The sequence below is a fragment of the Cheilinus undulatus genome, linkage group 2 (assembly GCF_018320785.1).
Source record: "Cheilinus undulatus linkage group 2, ASM1832078v1, whole genome shotgun sequence".
NCBI classification, from domain to species: domain Eukaryota; kingdom Metazoa; phylum Chordata; class Actinopteri; order Labriformes; family Labridae; genus Cheilinus; species Cheilinus undulatus.
The window spans coordinates 25,767,654-25,793,695 of NC_054866.1; the positions used below are offsets into that span (position 1 = coordinate 25,767,654).

Here is a 26,042-nt window from a genome sequence, read left to right on the forward strand (position 1 = left end):
AGTGCTTGCCATACTCTGATAGTTATAACTACATATTTACTACTGTTGTGGTGGTAAATGCAAATGCTTTCTCACAAGGCTACAGCCACCATTAAGGGCACAACAATTGCGTTTCAGCGTGGAACTGAGTTATTTTCACTGAATTTTGCATTGCTCTGTGGTGTTTGTAAATTGTCAGTGATAACTGAAACGTGAATTGTAGCCCAGAGGCAAATTTTGATTTTTAAACATTTGAATTGTTCACCTCTATTCACATCTATTCACCTTAACCCGACTGATGAGAAGCATAAAGTCCAGTCTTAGCCGCATCAATAACAGTGTTCAACTGTGTTAATAAGATGTATTAGACAGGTAACTAAAGAGATATGAAGTGATTATTGTAGAGATAAGAATAGCAAAGATGATCTCTTTAAATACAGACTTATTCTCAAGTTTTTCATATAGTTATTGTTTCGTCTTCTTTACTTTATTAAAATTAACAATGAAGGCTTTGTATTTAGTCATAAGCATAAAAAAACCCTTCTTGGATTTATTGTCCTTTTATCAATTTTATATTTCGTCAGCTCACCGTTTTACTGTAGACAACACTAAACTGGATGACTCTGTTTTCACCAGCAGTAAGAGTTTTAAACTGTATGGGTTATTACATAGTGCAGTGCATCAACTGGGGGCCCAGGTGCACCAGAAAAATGTGGGGTGAAGATATATTTTGGTATATAGCGTGTCTTTTGTCTCTAAGTTCTGGCAGCTGTAATTAGAACCCCCAAAACAATTCTGATTGAAATACTTTTATCACTAATGACTTAACATTTTACCTATTTTGCAGAAATCCACCTGTCAGCCATTAATAAGGAAAGATGATGCATGATAAACACATAGTCATTAGTCCGTTCTCAATAAAACCTGCAATTTTTTGCATCAACTTTATGCGTCAGAGGTTTAGAGAAGGTTGATTACCTTGAAAGATAATCAACAAGGCCTGTTTTGTGCACTTGGTTTTCACCAACCATGACAGCAACCCAATGATGAACACCAAACAGCACAAGTAATATGGCCAAATATCTCCACCGCCACCTTGCGACTTGGTTGTAGTTTAAGCCATCTGGACTGATTTTACAACTAAAGTTTAAAACTGACAAGTATCTGAAAGAAAATAACAAATTGGAATCATATTATGTTAATAACCACAACATGTTTATTAAGCTTAGTTTATTTGAAAGTCTGGCCCCCAAGGCAAAAGCTGGCCCTTGTACAATTGTAGTGGATGACCCTGAATGAAGTGCATGAGAGACAAGATAACAAAATACCTGAGGTGATTTTTTTGTTCTTTTTGTTTCATGGCTTCACTTATCAGTGGAATGAATCCTCTTCATGGTCATCTATCTTTTTAATTAGGGGCTACCTTTAGTCACTGAGTATTAATCCCATTTAAATCAAAAAGCCCTATCTGTTTCAAAGGATTTCAGAGAGACTGTGTTTGGCCTTCATTAGTAAAAGTTCAGCAACCCAGGTACAATCCTGCAGAGAATGGAATAAACACACAGTACCATGGATGGCATTCAGAAATATATATTTAAATCATGTTCTATTAGATAACTAGTTTTATGTTTGTCATGATACCAACTTGTTGCAAATGCTGTATTCATTGTTTTGCTAACTGAAAAGGATGTGATGACTTATTTCTTTAGGCTTCTGGTGAAACCAAGAAGCATCTGGCAGAAATCCCAGTGAAAGCAAATTAAACACAAGGTCATCTCCTAGAAATCAAGTCATAAATTACAGTGCATTAATGGCAAAGGATAATTACTAGATGTATTTAGCAATGAAATTATGTGTAACTGAGCTTTGTTTATGTTAAGTTGTTTGAAGTATTTGAAAGTTTAATTTCATTTTGGGATTACATTGACCCTCCTCTGCCATGCAGGAGGAAACAAGGGGCCATGTGGATTTGGGCATACATTGAGCGCAATGTCGTGTGTGAATGGTGGGCTGTCCATTGCACCCGTAAAGCTGTCAAACGATAGAAAGCTGAAGTCAATTAATGTTAGGAGAGTCAGTGGTTTTGTAACAGACTCTTGTCTTTGCAGCACCTCATTCCCGTGTGATTTGAACCACTTAATGATGTTCTCATCAGAGATGCGTGAATGGAGGGCCACAGATGGCAGGATCTTTATTCAGCTTTCTCTGGTGTCAAGTACACTCCTTCAACTTGATGACCATGTTTTGTTTTAGTAGAGACTTCTTTATATGAAAGAGAAAAATACAGCCAGACTAGCTTGAAATTGATTTATATTGAACAAGGTAGCTAACCCCAAATTTCAAAATAAAGAATATTTATTTTTGTAGGTTATGACTCAAACTAAGGCTCTGTTACATGTTTTATTTGACTTTCATATCCAGTTTTTCACTCTACTGATGTAAACTGGTTAAAAAGTTTGAATTTACGATTAAATGAACAGAAACTGCTGAACATTTTGACTTTTGCTTGATAAATTAAACGGCCAGTTGAAGCAGAAAGCATTAAACATTGTGGTGCACAGTCAGGAGAAATAAGTTTTTGTTTGACATCTCTGCTTAAGGAGTGTACAAGAGACAAGCACCATGCATACCCAGCATTCACTTGGGCTGAGTCTAAGCAAACCTTAAAAAACCTTTCCAGTAGTCAGAAAAGAAGAAGCATTTCTTACATCACCATCTCCATCTCTATTAAAGTTTAAAATTTGAATTTCTTACTTGCATGTGTTGTGCCCCTTGAGCTGTTTACCATTATCAAAACTTTAGTGCTCATGACACAAGTATGGAAGATGCTATTTATAGATTTGAAAAGGATTCACAGCTAAGAATATTGAGTTTTTTAACTGTTCAGATTTATTTTTATGACTTTTTATGCGTTCATTGATGCAGGACTTTATGTACAACATTATCGGCATCTGCAGATATTAGCTTAAAAGTGAAATATTAGTATCGACAGACTTGAAAATTTCTGCTGATATTTACAACCAATATTTTGGCTATAAAATCTGCCTGTACCAGCTGTACTTATCGGCCATATGAACAAATATGTTTGTAGAGTTTTAGACTGGACCGACGGATCTGTATCAGCTGAGGTCTTTCTTTCTGCATTACCTTTCCTTACGTTGGGCCCTATGATTTTAGCATTGGGAGTGCTTAATTTGTTTTTGTCTACTTAATGATCTATTTCGTCAACCACTATAATCTATTCACATAACCTGGCTTCTCTGTGTACTACAGGCTATATAAGAAGGAGAAATGACTTTAAATATTATGACTGAAAGCACAGCCTTCTCTCAAGTACTGCTCATTGTTACAACTAATTTATCCATGATTTTTTTTTTCATATAAGAACTTAAAAAATAGTGGAATATCACAATTTTACAACACCCAAGCTGATGCCCAAATCAAAAATCTATATGCTTTAATATTAGGAAAGAATATGTTCTCTACAGCGGCTTTATAAAAAGGATACTCTAAAGACCCTTGTTTTACCTGTGTGGACATTAGGTAAAACATTTACAACCAGCAGAACCTCCTCTGCCTTCATAAGTCTGTGAATACAGCCTCATGTCTTTGTTTTATGAGTTGCATTTTGCTGACTGGAAAAGCACACCTGTAACGATTTAGTTGACACTTTTACCACAGATGCCTCACCGCTATTGCATCAACAGAAATAAAACTTAATTTAACTATAACTTAACACCTGATTAGTTGTTGACCCATAAACTTGTGAATATGGTATTAGCATTTTTTAACATGCTACAGCTCAGCTTGTGGGTTAGCATGCAATGTAAGAAAATTAACACAAGAAGTTGGCATTGTACAGCTTCATTATTTTTTTCCAAAATATACATTGAAATCATGGCTACAGTCCATACAAATGTCAGTGCTCCCTTTCGTTTATATTTGCCCAACCAATAAGCTATAATTAAGCACACTGTATTAGTCGCAGGCTTCTGGCAGCTGACACCAACTTTAAGGCTGATTGTTTTCTTTCATGTCCAAAAGTAAAAATAAGGGTCACATGATTCAGTCAGCAAGTCAGAATTACCAGTACAGTAACTTTGACTATTCAATTTCTTGTAACCAATGTATTTGTAAGAACTGTTTCTGTTGTTATTCCTTCATTTTCAACAGATTTGTTTGTCAGGTATTTCTTGGGGGAAGAAGGATGTATCCCTGGAGGCATCAACAGTAATCTAACTGCATCTTTTATTTTTAACACATCAGACACTGATTGCTCTCCTAGCTACATGTCAAAACATTAAAAAAGCTGGAGGCATTAAACTTTTTTTTCTCAGACTTAGGAAACTGGTATAAATTTGATTTAAGTTGTTTTTGTTTTCATTTTGCACAAACCTTCAACTTTTTTTTGTTTATAATTGTGTCTTTCAACACACTGTAAAACTCCTATTTTTCTTGTTACCTGTCTTGGTTTTAAGCACTACCTGAACTTGCTCATGTCTATTTTTTTTGTTCTTGGCTTTTATGTCCATCTCTGTGTAACAGAACAGAACTCCATTACAAAGGAGAAAAATGTTTTACAACACAGGAGGCCAAAAAGTTGATATTAAATAGTCTTGTTGTATTTCCAGACAGACTTGCCCAACAGCTTACGCGACTGTCGATATAAGCTCATAATTTTTAAGATCAACCACTTGAGCAGATCAGTATTGTGTGGTTGAAACATCAACTGCTGATTGATCTTTAATTTGTATATGTGTGTGTTTGTGCATATGCCCCTGTGAGCAAATATGGAGTGGCAGGTGAGAAAGTTGGGAATAAAGGACTAGGAAAAAAGGTTGAACTGATCCCTGGAGGCAGAGTTGTAATGCATTCAGCTGTCAGTCGATATGGAGAAGGTCTGTAAGTCAGTGCATAACAACACATGTCCACATGTGTATGTGCTGCAGGCTGTTGTTTGATACCTAGAGTCATGATCAATAGTATTTTTTGACTCTGTCGGCCAGTTGAAGCATTCAAATTGAACATGCCTTATCCCTCAGGGATGATACCGAACAAGTCAAAGCTAATGAATTATTATTGAAAATGTCAACAGGCGTATAATACCCACTGATGTATTCAGAGTGGTGTTAATGGCAACCATTGTACCACAAAACAATACAATAATGTAGGAGATGTCAACAGCAGGAAAAACGTGGACAAATTGTGTGGAGTGACATGACTTTGCAGCAAACAAAGGAACATTCGCTGGCTTATTGTTGAAATAAGAAGTGTAAATTTTGCCAAGGAGAGTTAGAAGGACAGAATGCTTTTAGCATTTATTTCATGCATGTGCTGTATGTATGTTTACGTATTATATGCATCCAATACTTGTGTCATTTTTTTCAGTAACTGAGACTGCCTTGATTGGTCAGCTCCCACAGGCTTAGGCCCAGTCCCATATGTAATGTTTATCCCTACCCCTTGTTTTCAGGTGCCCCCTTAAAACAGAGTTAGAAAAAATGTGAAAAAGTAATGCTATGTGGTAAAAACTATACAAGAGTACTCTGCAGTAGCCACTTACCCATGTTACCCTCTCTCTACATGCAGCTTCAGGCTATTGAAATTTACTGAGCAAGCAACTTAAGTGAAACCTTGCTGCAATGTTGAAATGCAATGACTAAAACTGGCATTTTGCTCAACATGGTTTGGGTTCTGTGTGTTATGTTCTGTGGATAGTTCAATGGGCATGCAAGATTTTACTGTTTAAGTTAAAACAAACACTGGATGGATTTGGATGTTTATAAAGCTTGAATATTAACAGTCAGTCTGAGGCAACAGACTGACTGGCATTGATCAGCAGCTCCTTTAAGCCTCTGCTGAGTAATAATGGGCATCCTCTGCAAACAGACGATAAAATAATACAGTTTAGATTTTAAAATTGAATATAAAAGTCTTGTTACTCTCTATGGTATTTGTCAGGTCCCACCTTCACCACAGGCATTAATGTGCATCTGTAGTTAATACTGCCTGGAGGTATTGATTTTTATGGGTTTAACTGCCAAGTCCATTCTCATAAAGCTGTCACTTCTCCTTTCCTAGTGTTTGTGTTAGCACTTTCTAAGCATTAACGTTCACTTTTTTGCATTTAATTCCTAAAACAGATTAGTTTATGAGCCTAGTGCTGCTAAACATTTGAATGAACTATATTTTTAACCACTTGTGATAAGGGCCTTGTTGAGGCAAGTTTTCTGCAAGATTTTCATGTTTTTGTTGTACACTACTTTCCTTTTTTTCCAAGAGTAGTTCTTAAAAATGCACAGAACTTTACATATGAATGAAACTCAATTAAAGCACATGACTGAGGGAATTCTCAGCCTTGCTAAGCAGCTCAGTAAGTGTGTCAACATTGACTTGAGTATCCTGGTTTCAGTTGGATTGTTTCTAAATGGCCCTGTTTTGTAGTTGGGCGTTTAAATTAACTCCATATTCTCATTTAAGAAACTGGGTGAAGGCCTTATCAAGACTTTAAGAATCTCAGTCTTTCTACCTGGAAGATACTGAAGGAAAACAGGATCCTGCAGCATGTATTACCCCGTTTTCCAACTAAAGATCGAGGGGTGGGCCGCCCCCCTAAAAGAATAGTAGGGGAAACACTGTGGGGCAAAACACAAAAGTCTCAGTATGGGATTAAATTGGAAAAAAAAGTGTTCAGCGGAAACAAGTAATACTTTTTAATTCTGCATTCAGTTGTACATCTGTTGACCAGAGAACAGATTGCTGCATGCTCTGACACCATTTGATTCAGTCAGATGAAATTGTCAGTAACTTTAAGCTAAGATTGGTTCCAATTTAAGTTGAAGTTTTTATTCAAGAGAAGAATGTTGAAAATTGCACATGACAGTTTTGTCATTATGTGGGCATACGGTGAAAATATCTGTAGATATGAAATTATTAGATTATGATTGTATGATTCAAATGTGAATAAATCCAATCTTGGCCTGCATAAACTCACTGTATTTATTTATGCATGTCTTTTTTAGGGACGATATTAGATCTTTGCAGATATATTAACCTGACACCCCAGATAGACTTATTCATGTCTCCATTTCATGAATATATTTCACTTTCATTAGGGAAAACCCCCAGTTAAAACGTCTGGGAAGGGCAGGACTTATCAGAAAATTCTTGGAAGGTGATTGGGGGAGCATTCTGTCTGTCGCATTCATTACCGGCCAATCAAAGCTCAAGACAATATGACGTTGCTTCTCTTGAGTTGACAGAATACTGCTGACAACGATTGTTAAGGGCAGAGTTCTCTGTGAATAAAATTGTTGCCAAGGAAACATCTTCTCTGCCAGGACAAGCTTATGGTGTGGCTCTTTGCTCTGGTTTTAATAAGAAACGTGGTCCAGTTCCGATTGAACTGCCACTGTCCCACAGCTACATCCAAGCTAACAGCTACCGCAGTATCAGCCATTGGGTACACCCATAAACCCCACCCATAACAAGCGCAAACCTGGCTGAAGCAGACTGGAAAGAGAGCAAAAACATCCTTTCCGTCATAAAAAGCTTTTAGTGTTGCTCTCTGCACTTGTTTTAAATAAATAAATGTGCAGTTTTGACAAAACTGCCACTGAGGCCAAGTCCAAGCTAATCACTAGCACCCATTCTATAGAACCACTCACACAACAACTAACCCTGTCCCCTGTAACTCTCTCAAACTCATGCTAAAACCGCACAGGAGGCAGCCATTGCAAACAGCATCAAGTACAACTAAACCCCGCCCATTGCTACTGCCTCATTCTCCTCAAAGATGCTGATTGGTCCAAACAATGTTCGGTTCGGCACAAACATTGTGCATTATGGAGTCTGGCACATCTATCTGCTTAGCAAAGTTAATCCGGTATGCCAATATTTGCAAATTAATTTGAGCTGATATCAATATTTAAATGTAGGTCAGACCTGAGACTTCAGCCCTTTAAATGCACAATTTGAAGTTCGGATGAACTGATTAACAAATTTCAGTCCTTAACCCTTAACGTGGTACAGATCCGTACCGCAGGCATGCCCCTTTTTAAATTGCTTGGTAACTTTTGAACCATAAGTCATAGACACCTGTTTTTTCCTTTGAAAGCTCTCCATTCTGCCTTTCTAATCATGTCTTCCATGCATTCATAGCTCTTACAGAACATTTTCTAGTGAGCTCGTAACTTGGCTGACTATCTGGGGTCTCTGAGGACAGTGTTTTCGTATACAACCATAAGTGACACAGTTTATAAAAACGTTGATAACTTTTAAACCGTAAGTCTTAGACACTTTTTTCCTCTGAGAGCTGACCGTTTTGCCGTTCGTTTGATACTATTGATGTCTCTGTAGCCCTAAAGTACGCCATTGTAGTAAGCCTGGAACCTCTGTGACTTTTTGGGGTCTTTGGAGATTAAATCCACAGCGCTACATCCGATAGTAAGCGTCTTTTTATCCGTTTTTAATCAATTTTCAATCATGTACTTTGGCTTTCTTCAGTAGCAGCACCATGTTTGTTGACATGCAATGCATTATGGGAGGGACAGTCCACCAGTTGTGTCTCCACTGCTTTGAGGAATGGCACGAATGAATCTAACTGCAAAAAGGTGCAAGTACTTTTTCTTTGTATATGTAGATATTTTGAAAACATTGAGTCACAGAATGTTTATTTTTTCACTGTTTTGTCCCTAAGAGATTGGAGAACAAGTATGTGCAAACAAAAGGCTTAGTCACTATGGTTTACTGTGTTATCAATAAGAATCTTAGTTTCAAATTCCGATTTGTTTTTTTTTGTTTTGTCTTTAGACTCCTATAACTTTTTTTAAATTCAAGTGACATTGCTGTAGCGATATACTCTAAAAGCCCAGGTTGTCCTGAAAAAAGAATGTATAGATCTTGACTGTGCACCACAGGGTTGATGTTTTATAAGCTTTTTAAGACAAAAAGTCCAGACAAGACATGATGGTGAAAAAAAATAGCTGTGAGCTCTAAGGGGTAAAACATACTTTAAAGTGTAGGAAATGATGAAGAAATAAAGACTTCAGCTGACATACAGTAGGTATGTTGGTCCAGCCTAAACTGCACTAACTTAAAAGTTTGTATGGCCAATATTTACAACGGATATAGACTGATTTTTATAGCCAGAATATCGGTTGTAAATATGCGCAGAAATTTGTATATCTGCCAATATGAAAATTCACCTTTTACCCTAATATCTGCTGATACCGATATCAGGCCGAAAATATTGTGCATTCTTTTAATTTTTTTCAAAGTGCAATATACAGTGTATATCTGTTTAAAAAAAGATATGTTTTGTGTAGCCCTGGTATAAACATTGTGGTTTTTAAAAAGTTACCCTTCTGATGTCTGTGTTTTTATGCAATCAACACGTGCTATTTAAAAACAAAGGCTTCTGTGGGCTGAGTAGTTCAACAGCAGCTAGGTCCTTACTGTATAAGGATAATTCTCACAACCTTAGTTCCTTTTAACCCCAGAGATGGCAATTTTGTGTACTTCTGTAAACAGCAAAATGTATACTGTTAGGCTTTGTGTCATAAGATAATCACATTAAGAAACAAAGCTGTATTGCAGCAAGATGTATGACAACATTTCAACTGAAGATATTCAGATGGTGGTTATTAAATGGGTACTAAGTACCAGAGAGATCACTTCTTATTTTTGCATCGTACAATATGCCAGTTTGAACACGTAATCCTTCATCCAACTTCTCATACTATAAACTGTAAGCTTAATGGAGGTTATTTGCAAAGAAACGACGCAGAGAGAGTACAAGTCTACATTAGTTGTTAATGCTCTAAGTGTTTGATTTTACTCCATAGAGGTTGGTTGACTAAAATGTTTCCATTGTAAGCAGCTGGCACAATATTGTCACATAAACAAGTGTTGCAGGCCCTTGAGATCTATGACTGATGAAATGATTTTGTTGGAGAAAAGAGTTAAAAAAAAAAACAAAAGACCGGCATAGAGAGAGGGGAAGATGCTGTCCCAAAGTGTATGGTTCTGTCCTAGATCTAAAATAGCCCAGGGCTGCTCGGAGTTCACTGCTGCAGGGCAGGTCTGATTGTGTTTGGGGGGGGTCTGATTCCATCACACTGCCCATGAAAGAGGTAGAGAGATGAATTTGGTCTTTGAGTTGAATATGACCGCTGGTTCTGATTGTATACCTGTCTCTGTGTCCTTTTAAGCCCGTTTTGTTTGACATAATGCTGTTTTCTAGATTTATTCTGTGTGTAAGGCTTCTATAAACCTTTTTTTGTCAGCTTGACTCTTTCATCGAAAAAGAAAAAAAACAGGGAAAAACAGTGAGAGAGGTTGGAATGATGAAATGAAGGGTTGATTTTACATGTCAATAAGTTAGTCAATAACCAATTACTGATTAATTCTCACTTATAGAATCATTGACTAGTTTGCTCTGCAGAAAAAAATATTATTGACGCACCACATTACTCTCAGCATCCTTTGTCTTCTGCTTTCCCTTTCTCTGTTTTCTTTTCATATGACCTGAGTGAAATGCTGCCTTCTTGAGGATTAAAAAAAGAAAGCTGTTCACTTCTATTCTCTTCTCCGCTCGAGTGTGATAACGCCCACCGTTTTTGATTTGTTGCTTAAAGAGTAGATGCCTGGTGAGGTATTATGTGGGAGGATGGAGCCGGTGTGGGGGTTGTGTTGTATTGTACATGTTCTCTAGGAATGGTAGCTCTCTTTGTGTGTGTGTTTGAGGTTTATTCTTTCACAATCCTTCCCTCTGCCGCTCTGCCTCCTCCTCCCTCATTATTACCTCTTCTGGTCCCCTCAGGCGGCAGGAATCTCTCTTTATGGAGTGGAACCAACATTATTGTTTTGAAACACGCACATATTTATATTAGCTTGCACAATTAAATATGAGGGCGTAAACTCTGAAGATCTGAATCAAAGCAATACCCAGCTGCTATCATACTGAGCTCACACAAAACATTTAAAGAGACACAGACAGAGGCCAGCAGTGTTAGCATGCAGGCTAGCACGCTTTGTGTTTGTAGCTAGGCCTTGAGGCTACAGCTTATGAGTTTAGTCGAAATGAAGTCCCAGTAATAGAGTTAAAGCTTAACAAAGTCCTGAAAAATAACTCTGGTTAAGCCAGGAAGCTTCCCTTCATAGTGTCAATGAGTCCTGTGTTTGTGTGTGTTAGAGACAGAGGGCAATCCCCAAACATGGTCTAATGACCCAGTTTAAGGTTGCTGAAATGATAAAGCAATGTTTTTGATTTTGTGAACTAATTATTTCAGAGAACATTTTTAAAGGGCATTGGAAAAATGAGACTGAACTTCATAGGGTTGGCCTCATACTATAACTGAGTATTCCTGTTTAAGTCACACAATATTGATATGTTTTTTATAAGTCCTAAGCAGTATAAAACCTATATACTGACAGCATTTCAACCATTATTCTTTTTAAAAATATATACATATTAATTTTGCTTTCTCCTTGTCACTGTATTATTTTTGATATGGTTCTTTTTATTTCATAAAACATGGAAAACTGAAACATATTGTTCAAAAAGAAGTAATAGTCTACTTAAACTTGAGACCCCCCCCCAACTTCAGATAGTCCACAATTCTGCCACCCGCATCATTTCCAGAACCCCATCCAGCAATCATACCACTCCAATTCTTCAGCAGCTACGTTGGCTGCCGGTCAGCTACCGCATTGATTTTAAGATTCTGCTCCCAACCTTCAAAGCCATCCATAACCTCGCCCCTCCATACCTTTCTGACCTCCTTAACACCTCTCAGTTCCTCTTCCTCTCTCCACCTCACTGTCCCACCTGGCCGCTTGACCACCATGGGCTCTAGAGCCTTTATTCGCTCTGCCTCCTGACTTTGGAACTCCCTCCCATCAGACATCCGTAATATTAACACTCTCTCTCCATTTTCAGATCCTGAATCAAAACCCACCTTTTCAAACTGGCATATTCAGTTTGACTGATTTCTTTCAGCCAACCTACACGGTTTCATTCATTTTTTTAAATCTTATTGCTTACTGTAACTTGTGTATATTTTGTGGACTTATTTATTCGTCTTGTTTTAACCTTTTCTTGTGAGGTGGCCTTGAGTGCTTAGAAAGATATTTATAAATGAATTGCATTATTAGTGTTATTAGTATTATTATTATGAGAACAAGACGAGATCAAATTTTAGACTATTCTTAACTTTAATAACAAAATATGGGAGTTGTAAATGTGTCTTTTATTCAACTGAATGCAAAGAATAGCAGGTCCATTTCTAACTGAAAATCACTGCTTACATGTGGTTTGTCTTGTCTAGCCATGAGCCACACTGTTCATATTAACAGCACACAAAACAAGATCTCCATCCATTTTAAAATGTATCACATATCTTATCACGACATCACAGTTTTACTTTACTTATTGCCACAATTCTTATGTCAGAAATTGAAGCAGTTAGATAAAATTCAACTTGGGCCGAATGATGTATTGTTTTTGAACCCCTATAGCGATGTCAGTAGGCACAGTCCTCACGTTGCAGGACATGCAGTGTTAAGGCCCTTGCACACCAGGTGAGATTTTTTTCGTGTGATTAATTCACACGGAATATATATTTTTCCAACCTGTAGCAATTCAATGCAAGTTTCCAAACCAGCAGCGTAATTTTGCCAAGTGAAAGTGCAGCGGATATTTTTTTGAACCATGGTCGATTTTTTGCAAAGTTTCGTCCTGATGAGCACACTTCTGGCCAGTCAAAACACTCGCTGATGCTGAGTTTTAAGGCAGGTAGAGGAGCAAAAACATCCTCCTCACCAACACCACATGATGTTTGTGCTCTTCTCTTCTCTTATCTGTCAGTAGGCAGTGCTTGTTTTTTTTTATTTTGTTTTTTTTGTTGTTGTTGCCTTACGTAGCCTGGTAAGAGAAGGAGACAGGAAGGCAACAGGTAATGCTACTGCCATCACAGATACATTGAAATGACTCTCCAGGCAGACAGTTAGGCAAGGCAGATCTTATGAATGCTAGTAGCTGCACTCTGTCCTGGTCCACATTGATATACAGCCTGCTAACGACAAGTTTAATTTAAAGTTTATGGAGAAACAAGTTGCTCTATCCAGCTGTTTCCTTTCTCCTTTTACCTCCACTTTGTATGTCAAATGTGCCATAAGAGGGCTAGATAGTGGGATATTAAACATCTGAAAAAAAAATTTAAAGACCCAAATAAGAAAAACGTGCTAAATATATTCTTTTATTTTAAATCGTTATTTGCTTTTTTAAAACTTCCTTCCTTGTTGTGGTATGCTTTGATGTTTGTATGGTCTTGTTTGCATGTTGATAAGTTCAGTCAAATGCAAAAACCTGGTCAAATATAAAACCTGGTTCTTCTCAAGAATAAAGGTGAAAGGATTGATTGAGTGTTGTTGTTGTTGTAGTAGTTGTAGTCTATTTAAAGAAAGAACAAACTGGCCAAATCAGGATTTCAAACATCGTTCACACGGTCTTGAGGCTTTTGTGCAGCAGAAACAGTTTTCGGAAAAACAGATGTTCCAGTAACCAGCTTTCATCAATAAACTGTCATAGTTGGAGGAAAACTAGACCAAGGATCAATTCCAAGTTGATGATAGGAGTCATTTATAGCTTCAAACGTGTGGTGACATGGTCACTGGTATGACTATCACAACCTGCCAAAGGTGTTAGAGCTGCAGGAAGATAAGGTAGAAACAGTTTGTGTCACGTTTATGTCATTTCCTTTATTGTAACTAGTCATTCATCTATGTCTTACTTAGGTAACTTGTTAAAACATCACTCTGTGGTTGTTGAATGTGTAAAACTTTGGGCTGCAATCTATTTTAAAACAAGATCAATGCACCGAGGATTTCTTACTTGATTTGAACACCCTTAACCCCATTGTTTATTTTTAATTTGATAAATTCTCATGGCATAGCTCTAAACTTTTATATTATGCCATATTGACTGTTAAAGACTAAATAAATTTGCATATTAACAAACCGTTACGACTCAAAATGTTTCTGTACATGTTTTCCATCAGCTGAGGATCTATACTGACGGTGGTTAACAGGAGAAAAATGTAATTAATAAAAAAAAAAAACAGCTCTTTCAGCTGAAATAAAGCTGTTTACTGCTTATTCCCGACTGATTTCTGTCACTCATCCTTTCTACAACTCAGCGGCTGGACCAGCAGACTCATGCTGCATGTGACTTCACATGCATGCCTTTACAGCCCTCCCACCAAGTGAAGGTACAGGTGTCTGTACCTTACCTCTGTACCATACCCATTCAGTACGGGCCTCTCGGTATGGTACAGATATGTACTGAACGGATACATGTGGAACGAAGCTCATATACAGATTAACAACCAGAGCGCATCTCACTGTCACACTGTCCTGGCAACCACACAACCACAGCAAACAACAGCAACAGCCTGAATATTCCCAGATATAAGTGTGCTGTTTAGGAACACTTTGTTTCCCAGTAAAATACAACAGTGGACAAAGATGACAACAGTAGCGCTGACATTCAGCAGCTGTGTCGCTGACAACACGTCATCCAGCGGATCAATCAAAGCATTTGAAAAAGGCTCAACTCAAACAAGAATGTCAATGTAACAAGGAGGAACAACAAAACAGACTCACCAGCCAGTTCTGAATTTCCCATGATTTAAGATCTTTTTAGTATAACAATGGGGCTCTGGTTTTGTGAATCAAATGAATTCTTCAACTGTAAGCCTCTGAGGAGGGGGAGAGGGGACTCCATCGTGTCTGCAGCTGCATCGTAGGTAAAGTTGACCTCAGATTTCACACAGCTTTAACCTCTTCATCTGCCAAGATGGGCTGTGAAAAGTTCTCCCAAACTTTGTAGTAGGTCCTATTGGTTAAAAAGTAATCTTCGGGTTGTATGATGATGTGTTCAAGTTGGCTAAAGAATGGGTATAAATATGTCAATATATCAATTAAAATAACCTAGTAATTGAAAAAAGTATTTATTTATTTATTAATATTTTTATTCCTTGAAGACCTTTTGGAAGGAGATTGCAGCATTATTAATTTAAATGTAATTCATTCAGCCTATTAATTTTAATAAAATTTAATAAAAATTCTGTCATTTATTCACTTTAATTACTGTACTGAAAACGTACTGAACCGTGACTTCACAATAGAGGTACATACCAAACCAAAATTTTTCCATACCATTACACCCCCAGTAGCTACTCTTTTGATTCATGGAGGGGTGTGACGCTGCAGTTACCCAAACTGCCTGTGAGGTCAGGGGAGTTTGCATGGAGGAGAGAAAAGAACAAAGAAATAAATCTATTTTATCGAAAGACCCCAGCAGTCAGTTACAAAATGATTGTGTGGTAATTGACAGAGAGGCTTCATGATGAACCTGTACCTTCTTCACAGTTAAAGCTTTCTGTAGTCTATAGATTATAATGGTTAAACTTCCTACCTTATTTTATTACATTTGATGCACATGCAAGTACTCTAACATTAACTCTATAAAATGTCCTGTACTTCACAACGTACATTTTTAAATGACTTCATGCAAGATGGAGTGTTGTAACTAATTGGCTTATTAGATCTTATGTAATCTGATATTTTGACAAAGACTTTCTTATTTTATCTCTGTGATAAAATTAGTTACGTAACATTTACAATAGAATAACTTTATAAAGACTAGTCTGGGTATTCTTGTCTAAGTTTCAATAGCTTGTGATTGTCATTTTTCACAATGTAAGACATTGATAAACTTATGAAATCTGAAGTTGGGTTTAATGGAAGTTCTGTGGAATTCCATTATCATCATGACCTCTCCTGCAAATAAAGCCCACACATTCTCAATGTCCAGCTTTCCAAATGTGAGTGTTTGCAGCTTTTCTCTCTCTTGTGCAATAGGAAATCAAACATCAGATTGGGTTTCAAATGACCCTTGACCTTTAGACTTGTGGTAATGTCTGCATACCCCATGTGGCCCACCCCAGAAGAGGCTGTTCTTCTGCCCCTGGCTCCTCTCCTGTATGTTAATCCCCACTCTCTCTCCCCCCAGAATTCAAACTGCCCTGCCATGTAAGTAAAGGCATAAAAAAGACCCAAGATAAAGCTAAAATGTAAATATCGCTGTTTCCTTCTAAACAAACTCTTTGATTAGGAGCATCGTCAGCACATTTAATGCAAATTATCATAAGCTGGAGCTCTAGATGAATCTATGAATGAAAAAATGAATTAAACATCCCAAATGTAGATAATTGTTTGCATCCATACACAGAGAGAAAACTATTATAAACTGTATAAAAAGCTTAAATAACAAGACAGATTCTTTTGTTTTCTGTGAAAAATTTGTGAAGAAAAAAATAATTAAGTGCTTAATCTTTAATCTGAGCACACACACTTGGCTCTGAGAGCCCAGCATCAGAAATTACTGTTGGTGGTGACTTTTCTGAAAGCAATTTGTGGATTTGTGTTAGACATTTTCAGGCAAACAACAATGTGTTGTGTCAGTTTTAGTTCTTTGATTTATTTGTTTTTCTTTAAGCTTTACATACGGAACGTCAAGACTTGTTCTTCGTGTTCCGTCCTACTTTTGATTATAGTTTTCCTTTCTTTGTCACGGTCAGTGTCCTCTGGAGAACGTTCACAACTCTTCACAATCCTGGATAGCATTCTGTACTGTAGTCGGCATTCTGACTAGACAGGGTTTTATTTGGGGAAGAGATCCTTAAATGCCTCATTATTACCACACTCTGATAAAAAGGAAAGACATGCACATCACACACAGTTCATTCATCCTCTGTACGATACACACCTTCATTAGACACACTGCGGTGCCCCTCTTGTTCTTACCCAGTCAGTGTCCCCATCTTTGATTGCACAGACACACAAACACATGCACACTGGCACAGACCCATGTTCACAAATTGTCTGTTTCCCAGTCTGACACAGATGAATGCACTCGTCTTTCTGTTCTCTGTTGAGGAACAGCTGTAATTGGGGATATGTTGTCTTTGCAGCATAAGGCCTCGGGGTTAGACTAGCCACCTGTCCATGTGTTAATGGCTGTTTCTCCCCCATTGATTCATCTACGTCCACATTACAATGTAGCTCATGTGAATAAACAGCAGGTTACAATGATTTTTAACGTGAAATTCATTTGTTGATCACGAGAAAGGTGTAGAAAGACTTACTGAATAATGTAGCTCATTAGGTTTTGATCAACTTCTACCTCATACTTGGATGAGACTGCTGTTTTGGAAACGGTGGATGATTTTGTGCTAAGTTTGTAAGTGCTAAGAAGAATATTGAAATGCATGGGGCTTTACAGGAGAAAGATGTACCCTGGCTCTTTGGACGAGGAGTTGTTTCTCATTGACCAGCTGGAAGGGGGGGTACAGGAGGCTCCAGTAGTAGTAGCAGTGTTTCTATCGGCCCTGATTTTATCAAGTGGTGCATCTTAATATCTTATTGTAACAATAAACACATCATGTGCTGATCCTTATTTTGATAATCCAGAGTGGCAGTAGTATTAAGTGTCAGTACTGTACCTGCTTTGTATCTACATTATATCATGCTCATGCTAGCATCAAGGCCCAAAGTACAGCAGTTGTATGACTGAGCTGCTTGTTTGGCATTAAACTGTTAGCCTTTAGCTTTATTATTGTCCTCCATGTTTTTCTTTGTTTTATCATGGCAGTAGCACTAATCTGTTGACTTTGCTATGTTCTTGTTATGATCAGCCATTTGCATGTGTAGAAACGGCCTGGAGTAATATAATTTATATGATGAACTACATGAAGCAGTGTAGCAGAAGAATGAAAGGTGAGAGGCAGAGTAGACCGAGAGGTGGGAAATAAAACAAAGGAGATACAATAGATCAATATGAAAGTACTGTGAGATGTGTTGAGCAATACGACAATGAATTTTCCCCATGGCATTTTTATGATATATGAAAAATGAACTAGTGTAAACACATCAGCTCTCTTGATGTCTAAAGGACAGAAGATGTTCATGGTTTTGTTCCTCTTTTTTCAGCCGTCATTTATGTGTTTCAACAAATGATGTGCAAAAACATCTCTAAAGAACATGCACTTGTGATTGCTCCCATGCAGTGTCAAGAATCTGGAAGCATTTTGACGTCAGCGTTCCTGGACGCAGCTTTGAAATGCTTCCTCGCCTAATTTGAAGTGTCACTTAGAGCCGTCTGGCATCATAGCAGTGCAGCGTATGCCCAGAAATGTTGACAGTGAAGCTGTAACCCTCTAAAGGATTCTGTTAATTGGCCCTAAAGCATGGGCCCAGGATGGATCTGTTGGATTTGGGTTGGAAATGCAATCTAATTCACAAATTTATGTATCTACAGGACGCAGGATTGGACAAATGGCTGTTGACAGTTCTGTACATGGCAATTGGGTGGGCGATGCGCTGTGTACAGAGAGCTTGCCATAACATATTTCACGCAGCCTGTCCTATACATGGCATACGACACAGTCACGCATGAAAAGCAGACAGATATAGCCTGATAGCTGCAGTCACACACCAGGCAGGCCCCGTCTCTTTCAGAAACAGATGTGAAAATCAACACAAGATGCACAAAATCTCAAACAGCACACAGCTCTCACACTCTTCTTCTCTATTTATTGGTTGCTCGGCTGTTCCGCTCTGTGTTTGTGCAGTGCTCTTGTGGTTCTGGCTTACGTGGATCATGCTTTCTCGTGGCTTGGTGCAAGACAGCCTATATTTTGTCTTCTGTCCTGTTGTTTTGCTCTCTGTCACCTGCCCACTCACTGGGTTTTTGTGCTTTTCATTTGGCTGTTTAAATGTTTGCTTTGCTGCTTGTATTTAATGTTGTGTTTTGCACATCAGATACCAATATTCATACAACTGTGCTTTTTTCTATTTGAAAAATATCATATAGGCTCGATATTCACAGGGAATAATAAAATATAAGCTCAGACCAGCTTAACGGGAGAGGAGTGACTTCTTTTGCACACAAATAATTGTTTCAAAGATATTACACACAAAATGGAATTTAAGATTTTTCAAAATATTTACTTGAAGCTCCTGTGGGGAACTTATTGCTTGTTTTGATTTTGGTGCACCCTGTAGGCAAAGCAGAATATGTTATCTTTTTTCTGATTTTGTCTTACACGTTTATAAGTTATGTTTTCTGATAGCAAATCTGATCCTGCTTTTTTTTTAAACTGTAAATTATATTGCATATCAGGTAGGGATGGACATATAAAGAAAAGGTTAGCTTGATGCAAGGGGTGCGTGGCATAGGCGGTAGAGGGTATAAATGATATAAATTTGGCCTACGGTAGAGATTTGGACTCTACCGTCCAGTCGCGATAACGCTTGTTACTGACGCCATCCTATCTGCCTCACGTGTTTTTTCCTCTCAAAGTCTGACGGCTGTAGCGCAACTAAGTCAGTGTGCTGTCTCTGTCAGCCTCCCTGGGGCTGTAACACAAGCTAAGTGCTGCTTTGGCTGGTCTCATAGCCCAGCGCTGCAGCTTTTCCTCTTACAACGGCATAAACAACCGTTTAAAAATCTATCTTAACTCATGACTTTCTTTTCTAAGTCCACAGTGAGTCAAAGATCCAGGTTGTGATGTTAAATGAGGTCAGAAAAGCTGCTGTAAACGAGCCGTATTCTTCGGTACGGCAGCCAAAGCTAAGCTAGCTCAATGCTAAACACAATACTTCTGTCAAGCTCTTCAAAATAAAAGTCCGCGGCTGTTATTTTTCTGAAACGCTTTTATTGTGAACGCCTTCCCTAGGAAACATGTTCAAGTCATTAGCAGCTTAACACACCTCATCAGGTTAGAGATGACATGCGAAACTTGGAGTGCAGTTAGACAGAAGTAAACCTAGAGAGAGACTTAAAAAAATAAAACATGTTTTCTGTGTTCCTATACTTGGAGATAAATTGAATGTGCCATCAAAGGCTTGTTTTAAGGGGAGAAGGGGGTTAATAACACTTGAATTTTGATTAAAAAGGATTTTCTCTTTTTAATTTTTTAATACCATGATATAATACTGTTATCATCAAAGGCAAGAAAGATACCGTGATATGATTTTTAGGCCATATCACCCAGGCCTACTTGATGCTAATGCATAATAGAAATTTCCATTAACAGTCTTTCATTTTAACTTAAAAAACAATCAGTTTTACTCATGAATGTCAAGTAAAATACAATAATAATTGATCATTTACTTAAAAATGTTTAAGTAGAATGTGTTGTTTCCTAAGTTAAGAGATTAGGGGTTAGATCCTTTGCATCTCTACAATCTGTATCGACCTGTAACCAATACTGCCACCCTCTGCCAGGAATTCTACATTTGAATGAGGCACTGTTTAAAAAACTTTGGAAAAAAAAACTAGAATTCTTGTGGGAAATCTCCCTAGAACGTTTCCATGGGTGTGTGAAAGATGCTATATAAATACATTTTTGACTATTTGAATATTTTAAAAAATCATGTGCCATCCCAACTATCTTAAATAGTTACCATATAAATCAAAAACAAAAGCTCTTGCTGCACAATGATGTTAATTACTTTTTTCCCACACCTACCCTGCAGCTATGACATTGAGCTACAACAAAAAGTTGTATAGAAAAAAATCAGTCTTCATAGTGATGTTTTTGTTTTCTCTTGTAGGTCAAAAAGAGACATCATCATGATTATTAGTCTGTTTCATAACCAGCTAAAAGCGCCTCACAGGTGCTTTAAGTTTTCTCTCCAGTGTACCGTTTTTAGCACAGATATCATTGGCCAAGGACCCAGCATTTCCCACAAACACTCACTCCAAACACGCCGTCTAAATCACAGCCCCCCCTGCTGCTGTCACTAACCATTTGCTGTTGCACTGGTGCTTGCTTTTTTGCTGTTGATTTCTCAATTTCTCTTTTTATTTTTTTCTCCCTTTTCCTGTGTTCATTGTAATCATGACCTCTCGCTGTTTTAATTTCAGATTTGCATATCCACTTCCACTTCTTCCTCATTTGCATACAGCAAGAATGGCGAGCGGGCATCCCACAGACAAATTCAGTTTCATGTATCAACCAGACACGCACAAGAGGTACGGGGCACGCATGCACACACACTCACACATACACACAATACACAAAATACACAATTTCACATGCCCATATTCTCAATGGACAGGTAAGTTGAAGTTAAAGAGGGGCACTCTGGGTCTTTTTTGTTTACATAATGAGACTGTTGAAGTGAGGCGCAGTATGGGAGATATAGTTTCAATTGCCACGTTAGTGGGCCCCTTTACTGCAACCACCTCCAGCACTTTAGATTTAAAGTGCTCAATCCCGTTTTGGAGACCAGACAGGTAGAGCCTGCTTTATTTTACCAGTGCAGCAGATAAAATATGGCAACATGTGATAAGACAAGTGTAATACCATACAACAGGAAACTTAACCACACAGCGTTTAGTGGATCCATGCGTCCTTGTGCTTTCCTGTCACTATCTCAGCCTGTTTTAAGTACCTGCTTATGTTGAGCCTACTTGAGTATAAGGATTCATCTTTTCATGTTGCATGATGTCTAAATGCCTCAGCTGGATGTCGCTTAAGGAAACCTGAGTTTGAGATTATTTTGTGTTGTGTGTTTGTGTGTGCTTGATAATCTAAACCACTTTCTTTCCAGTTTACATGCTTACTACTCTCTCTCCCCCTGTCTTTTTTCTCCCTCCCCCCAATCCCTCTCTGTCATACTGTCTGTGTCTTGTTTTCAGCAAGAACAGGTTATCTTCAGCTATGAATCCAGTCTACAGCCCCGTTCAGCCTGGCACCCCCTATGGGAACCCCAAAAACATGGCCTTTACAGGTAAAACTAACACTCACACTTACCATTCTCTGTCAGTACTTTGTTGTTTTTCACTTACATACACGCTCCCATATGTTTTTTCATTCAAAAGAGGGTTTGAATTAGTAGATTAATAGTGCTGAGCCATTAGTGTCTGAACCATTTCTCATCTTAGAAATTTTTTTCTGAAATAGGAATACATAAAGGTTCAAAGATGACAGGGTTTAGCTTTAATCAAAGGATATTTCAAGCAGCAAGCTCCTTTTTTTCATAACCTACCCAATCTTGGCTTTGTCTCGTGAACGCTAGGGGTGTAAACCACCTGGTTCATTACGATACGATGTTGATAATTTGGAGAACAATACATTATCATCCGATATCACAAATCTGCCGTAGAGCTCAGAGGAGGGACTTTGTTCTTAAACTCGACTGCAAACTTTAAGCAACTACCTCTAGCTTGTTGAGGATGCTGCTGGTGGGCAAAAACTGTTAACAGGCGTGCAGGGGGAATTCCAAAATAAAAGCATAGCTTGAAGGTGATGGTGTAGATCAAAATTTTGACTTTCCATCAATTTGATTGGATAATTAATCAACCAATCGATGGATCAATACACATTGATGGATGATCACCCTGTTACCATTCCACTGATGGCAGTGTTACGCTGTACAAGTGTCACAACAGCCTCCCTTAAGGAATTAAGTGTTGTCGCTACTTCATCACAAAGTACAACAATCACATCTTCTGATCATAAAATACATCTAAATGCAAACTCTTCTCTTGTAATTTCAGCACAAAAAATACAAAATGTATGAGTCCAGGTGTTCTTAGAGTCTGTACTTTTATAGAATCGTCTGTAGTGAACATTTGAGTGAAGCGCTTTCATAATTAACCTAACAAAGAGCCTCATATGGATCTAACATTGAGTTGACACTAAAGAAAAAAGTTACACAAATCTGAGGTGCTCCATTAAAAACCGTTGATGCGCTTGAATTAGGACTGTACTTACAATGAAAAGGTCATCTGGAGACAAAATGTGAAGTAGTGTATTTTTTCCTGAATGTGTTGGTGTAGCAAAGAAGGTGTTTAATAAGGGCAAAAAAGGTAGGGGATGACAGTCAGGCAATGTTTTATGGTTATATAAAAACGTCCCCTGCTTCAGAGTGAGATCATCAGCCTCCCACAGAGCAAGCATAGGCAATTCTCTTAGCAGAGCTGCAGCACGAACTTTGACCATGACCTTAAGATGTAATTGTTTTCAACATAAGCACTGGCTTTCAGAGCAGCAAGTGAAGAACAGGTTACTTTACCAGCTACTCATCACTTCAAGAATGGAAACGCTCACATATATACGTCACTGTTTCCATGTACATAAGAATAGATTCCATGCAGTGTATTGAATATGCTGGTGAAGCTTGCTGTTTAAAGTTTCAATGTTGGTTTGATTTATCACAAAGAGTCTGTGTTTGTTCCTTGATTTTAAAACATTTAAGATAACCTCATTAGATGACCAAATTAACCATGGATGTTTTTTTTTCTTCTTCTCCTTTTTGTAAGTTCAAAACATTTTGCAAAGAAAGGACCACAAGCTCTTGTATATAAAAAGTGTGTCCCCATGCATAACATAACAAAAAAGATTTATAGTTAAACATTGCTGATAGTAATTTGTATGTGGATTTAATCAAATTAGATCAAAGATTAGTCAGCTAACACTGTTTGAAATTGCCATTTGTTTTATGTATATTCAAATATATTTATATATAATTTGTCTTTTAGTTTTGAACATTATTTTTAACAGCTTAATGTCTCAGTGCCAGCATTCCTAAATGGCAGACTGCAGCCCAAATCCAAACCCAGCTCCTGTCCTGTCCTGTCCAGACTCAGGTTTATTTTGATGAGTGCTTTTGATATAAACAGCGCGTATTTTGTGTGGGTTTTTTTTATTTTTTACAGTAGTCTCTCTTGAATGGCTTCTCTTGTTTTTACAGGAACTATTTCAGCTGCCAGGAAGGTCACAGACCAATGAATTAACCCCAAAATTGAATGTTTCAGAAACACAGCAGGAGAAATGACGAGAGTTAGAGGAGAGGATAGGCCTTGTCCTTTTAAATAACAAAAGAAGACAGATAAAAAAGCTTTTAATAGAGAACTGACAGACGGTTTTGTGTTCATTGTTCCAATAGGCAGTTTAAAACCAGCGTGTCTCATATGTTTCAATACCATGATGACCATTAATTGCAGTAATTCAATCGTACCAACTCACATTTGATCCGATGACAGAGAAAATAAATGAGACAAGATGTCACCTGTCACAACATTAGTTCAGATTTAAAATGTTAACAGAGCTAGCTGAAGCTTCTTTCTCTCATTACATCAGAGAACAAGTGAAAGTGGCAAAAGAGGTGTTAATGCTTTTAACTTTTCAATTTGCACTGAGATTGTTTGTATACAATTGTTTTTGAAAACTGAGAACTAAAAAAGAAGAAAATGGAATCAGACTTTGTAAGTCATATTCACTTCTGTAAAATAAAGCCTTTTATTTTCATTAGGACCTTTTCAAGAGTTTTCAGTATGTATTTTACTGTAAAACATCTTTAACTTGAGGCAAGAAAGTAAATTGGTTAGATATTTTATTAACAATATATTATTTTGTCAGAGTACCCTTCAGTTCATCAGAAACACTGTTGTTTCACAGTGTTGTTACATAATGTTTAGTATGAACTGGGCTGAATCTTATAACAAGTTGGATGTTATTCAGGAAGTTTTCTTGGCCTGTTGATGCCTGTGTTAAAAAAAAAGAAGATGAAAGATACAAAGTGTGGAATTTGTTGCTCCTTTCTTAAAACTGTAACAGTCATCCTGAGTTCATGTGCCAAACACTGCCCAGGTGTTAAATACCACTTAGGTAAACTTGGTAATAATATGTTTTAAAAAGGACAAAGTTTAATTGTCTGTGATGTAAATGCAACTGAAATAAACTGGTGAGTATTTGAGTATGGGATGTGGACTGATGGTCAATCAATCAGTATAGTTTAGTTTGGACTTTTGATAGTTTGTGATAATATGAAGGTTTGTTGCTGTATGAACAGAAGTCATAATCATCACTCAGTCTTATGTGCCCTTGTATTGTTAAATGCTCAGTTTCAGCTGCAGCTGTCGAGCTAAGCTACCAGATGTGGAACCACTTCAGATTAACCAGACTCCATGTTTAAGAGTCAGCTGTTTTACTCTGAGGTCTGAAATAATAACACTGTGTTTTCAAATAATCTATTACAGTGAATAGGATAGTTGATTAATCTTTGGTTATATCGTATTATCAGAAAAATAAATGCCTTGGGTAGCAAATTTAATTTGCAAGTTTTGCTCAATGGCAGGTCATAAAATACAAAGTGAATTCAATATTCAAGTTTTTAAACAGAGTAGAGCAGCAAAGACAAAAGGGCTGAAATCTCAACATCTGATGCTTCTGATGTGTTAAATCACCCTGAATATTAATCAAACATTGAAACATTTGAACAAATTCTCTGTTTGCTGATATGTTTCTTATTCAGCCACTGCTGTTGTTTTTGTTTTGTTGAAGTTACCCCTAAAAACTCAATGAATGCCATTGTTGAAAATGAATAATGTAAAAACCCATAATACATAGTAAGCTTTTAACAACCAATCAAATTTCCCTTCATTATTTTAAATGAAAACCAATCAAATAATCCGAAAACCATCACAACTCCCTGAATCTGCGGCATCTATATCCTGTGTACCCTCTGTCTGTGGCTCACATACAGCAGCAGCCAAAGCTACAGAACAGAGTGTGAGATTGACTGTTAATAATAGCAGCAGAGAGCGGCACTTCTCGCACTTACTCCTGCTTCTCCTCTCTTCCTCCGTCTCTGCCTCACTCTGTCAAACTCGCAGCTTCCATCATTGAAAGCTTTTTCTCAGGTCAAAAACGTACCTGGTTTGTTTGTGTGTATAATTGATGACGCACAGGAGTATCTGTGGTGTGTGCGTGTCCCCTCTCCACACGTCTGCATGGGTAGCTAATGTTTCTGGATTTATCTCCTCCCACGGCATATTGGCAGGTGTGTCTTGTCTGTATGTAAGACGCATTCAGCCGACTGTGTGATCAGCGCAGACACTTTTTAATGAGCACCATCTGTGCACGTCCTGCTCCAAACCAAATCCTGCCCTACCTGTGTGTATTTGTGTGTGTGTATATGTCTTT

General features: G+C 37.7%; 1 protein-coding gene across 2 annotated transcripts in view; it reads left to right on the plus strand.

The window, feature by feature from the left end:
* Positions 1-26,042, plus strand: part of fam168a (family with sequence similarity 168 member A) — a 38,920-nt gene that overhangs the window by 813 nt on the left and 12,065 nt on the right. Inside the window, exons 2-3 of one of the 2 annotated variants that reach the window (XM_041805178.1) lie at positions 20,975-21,082; positions 21,752-21,843. In XM_041805178.1, the coding sequence (XP_041661112.1) occupies positions 21,021-21,082; positions 21,752-21,843 (154 nt within the window). In that variant the 5' untranslated portion in view covers positions 20,975-21,020. The remainder of the gene's footprint in view (positions 1-20,974; positions 21,083-21,751; positions 21,844-26,042) is intronic. The other variant, XM_041805189.1, reaches the window with a different exon arrangement.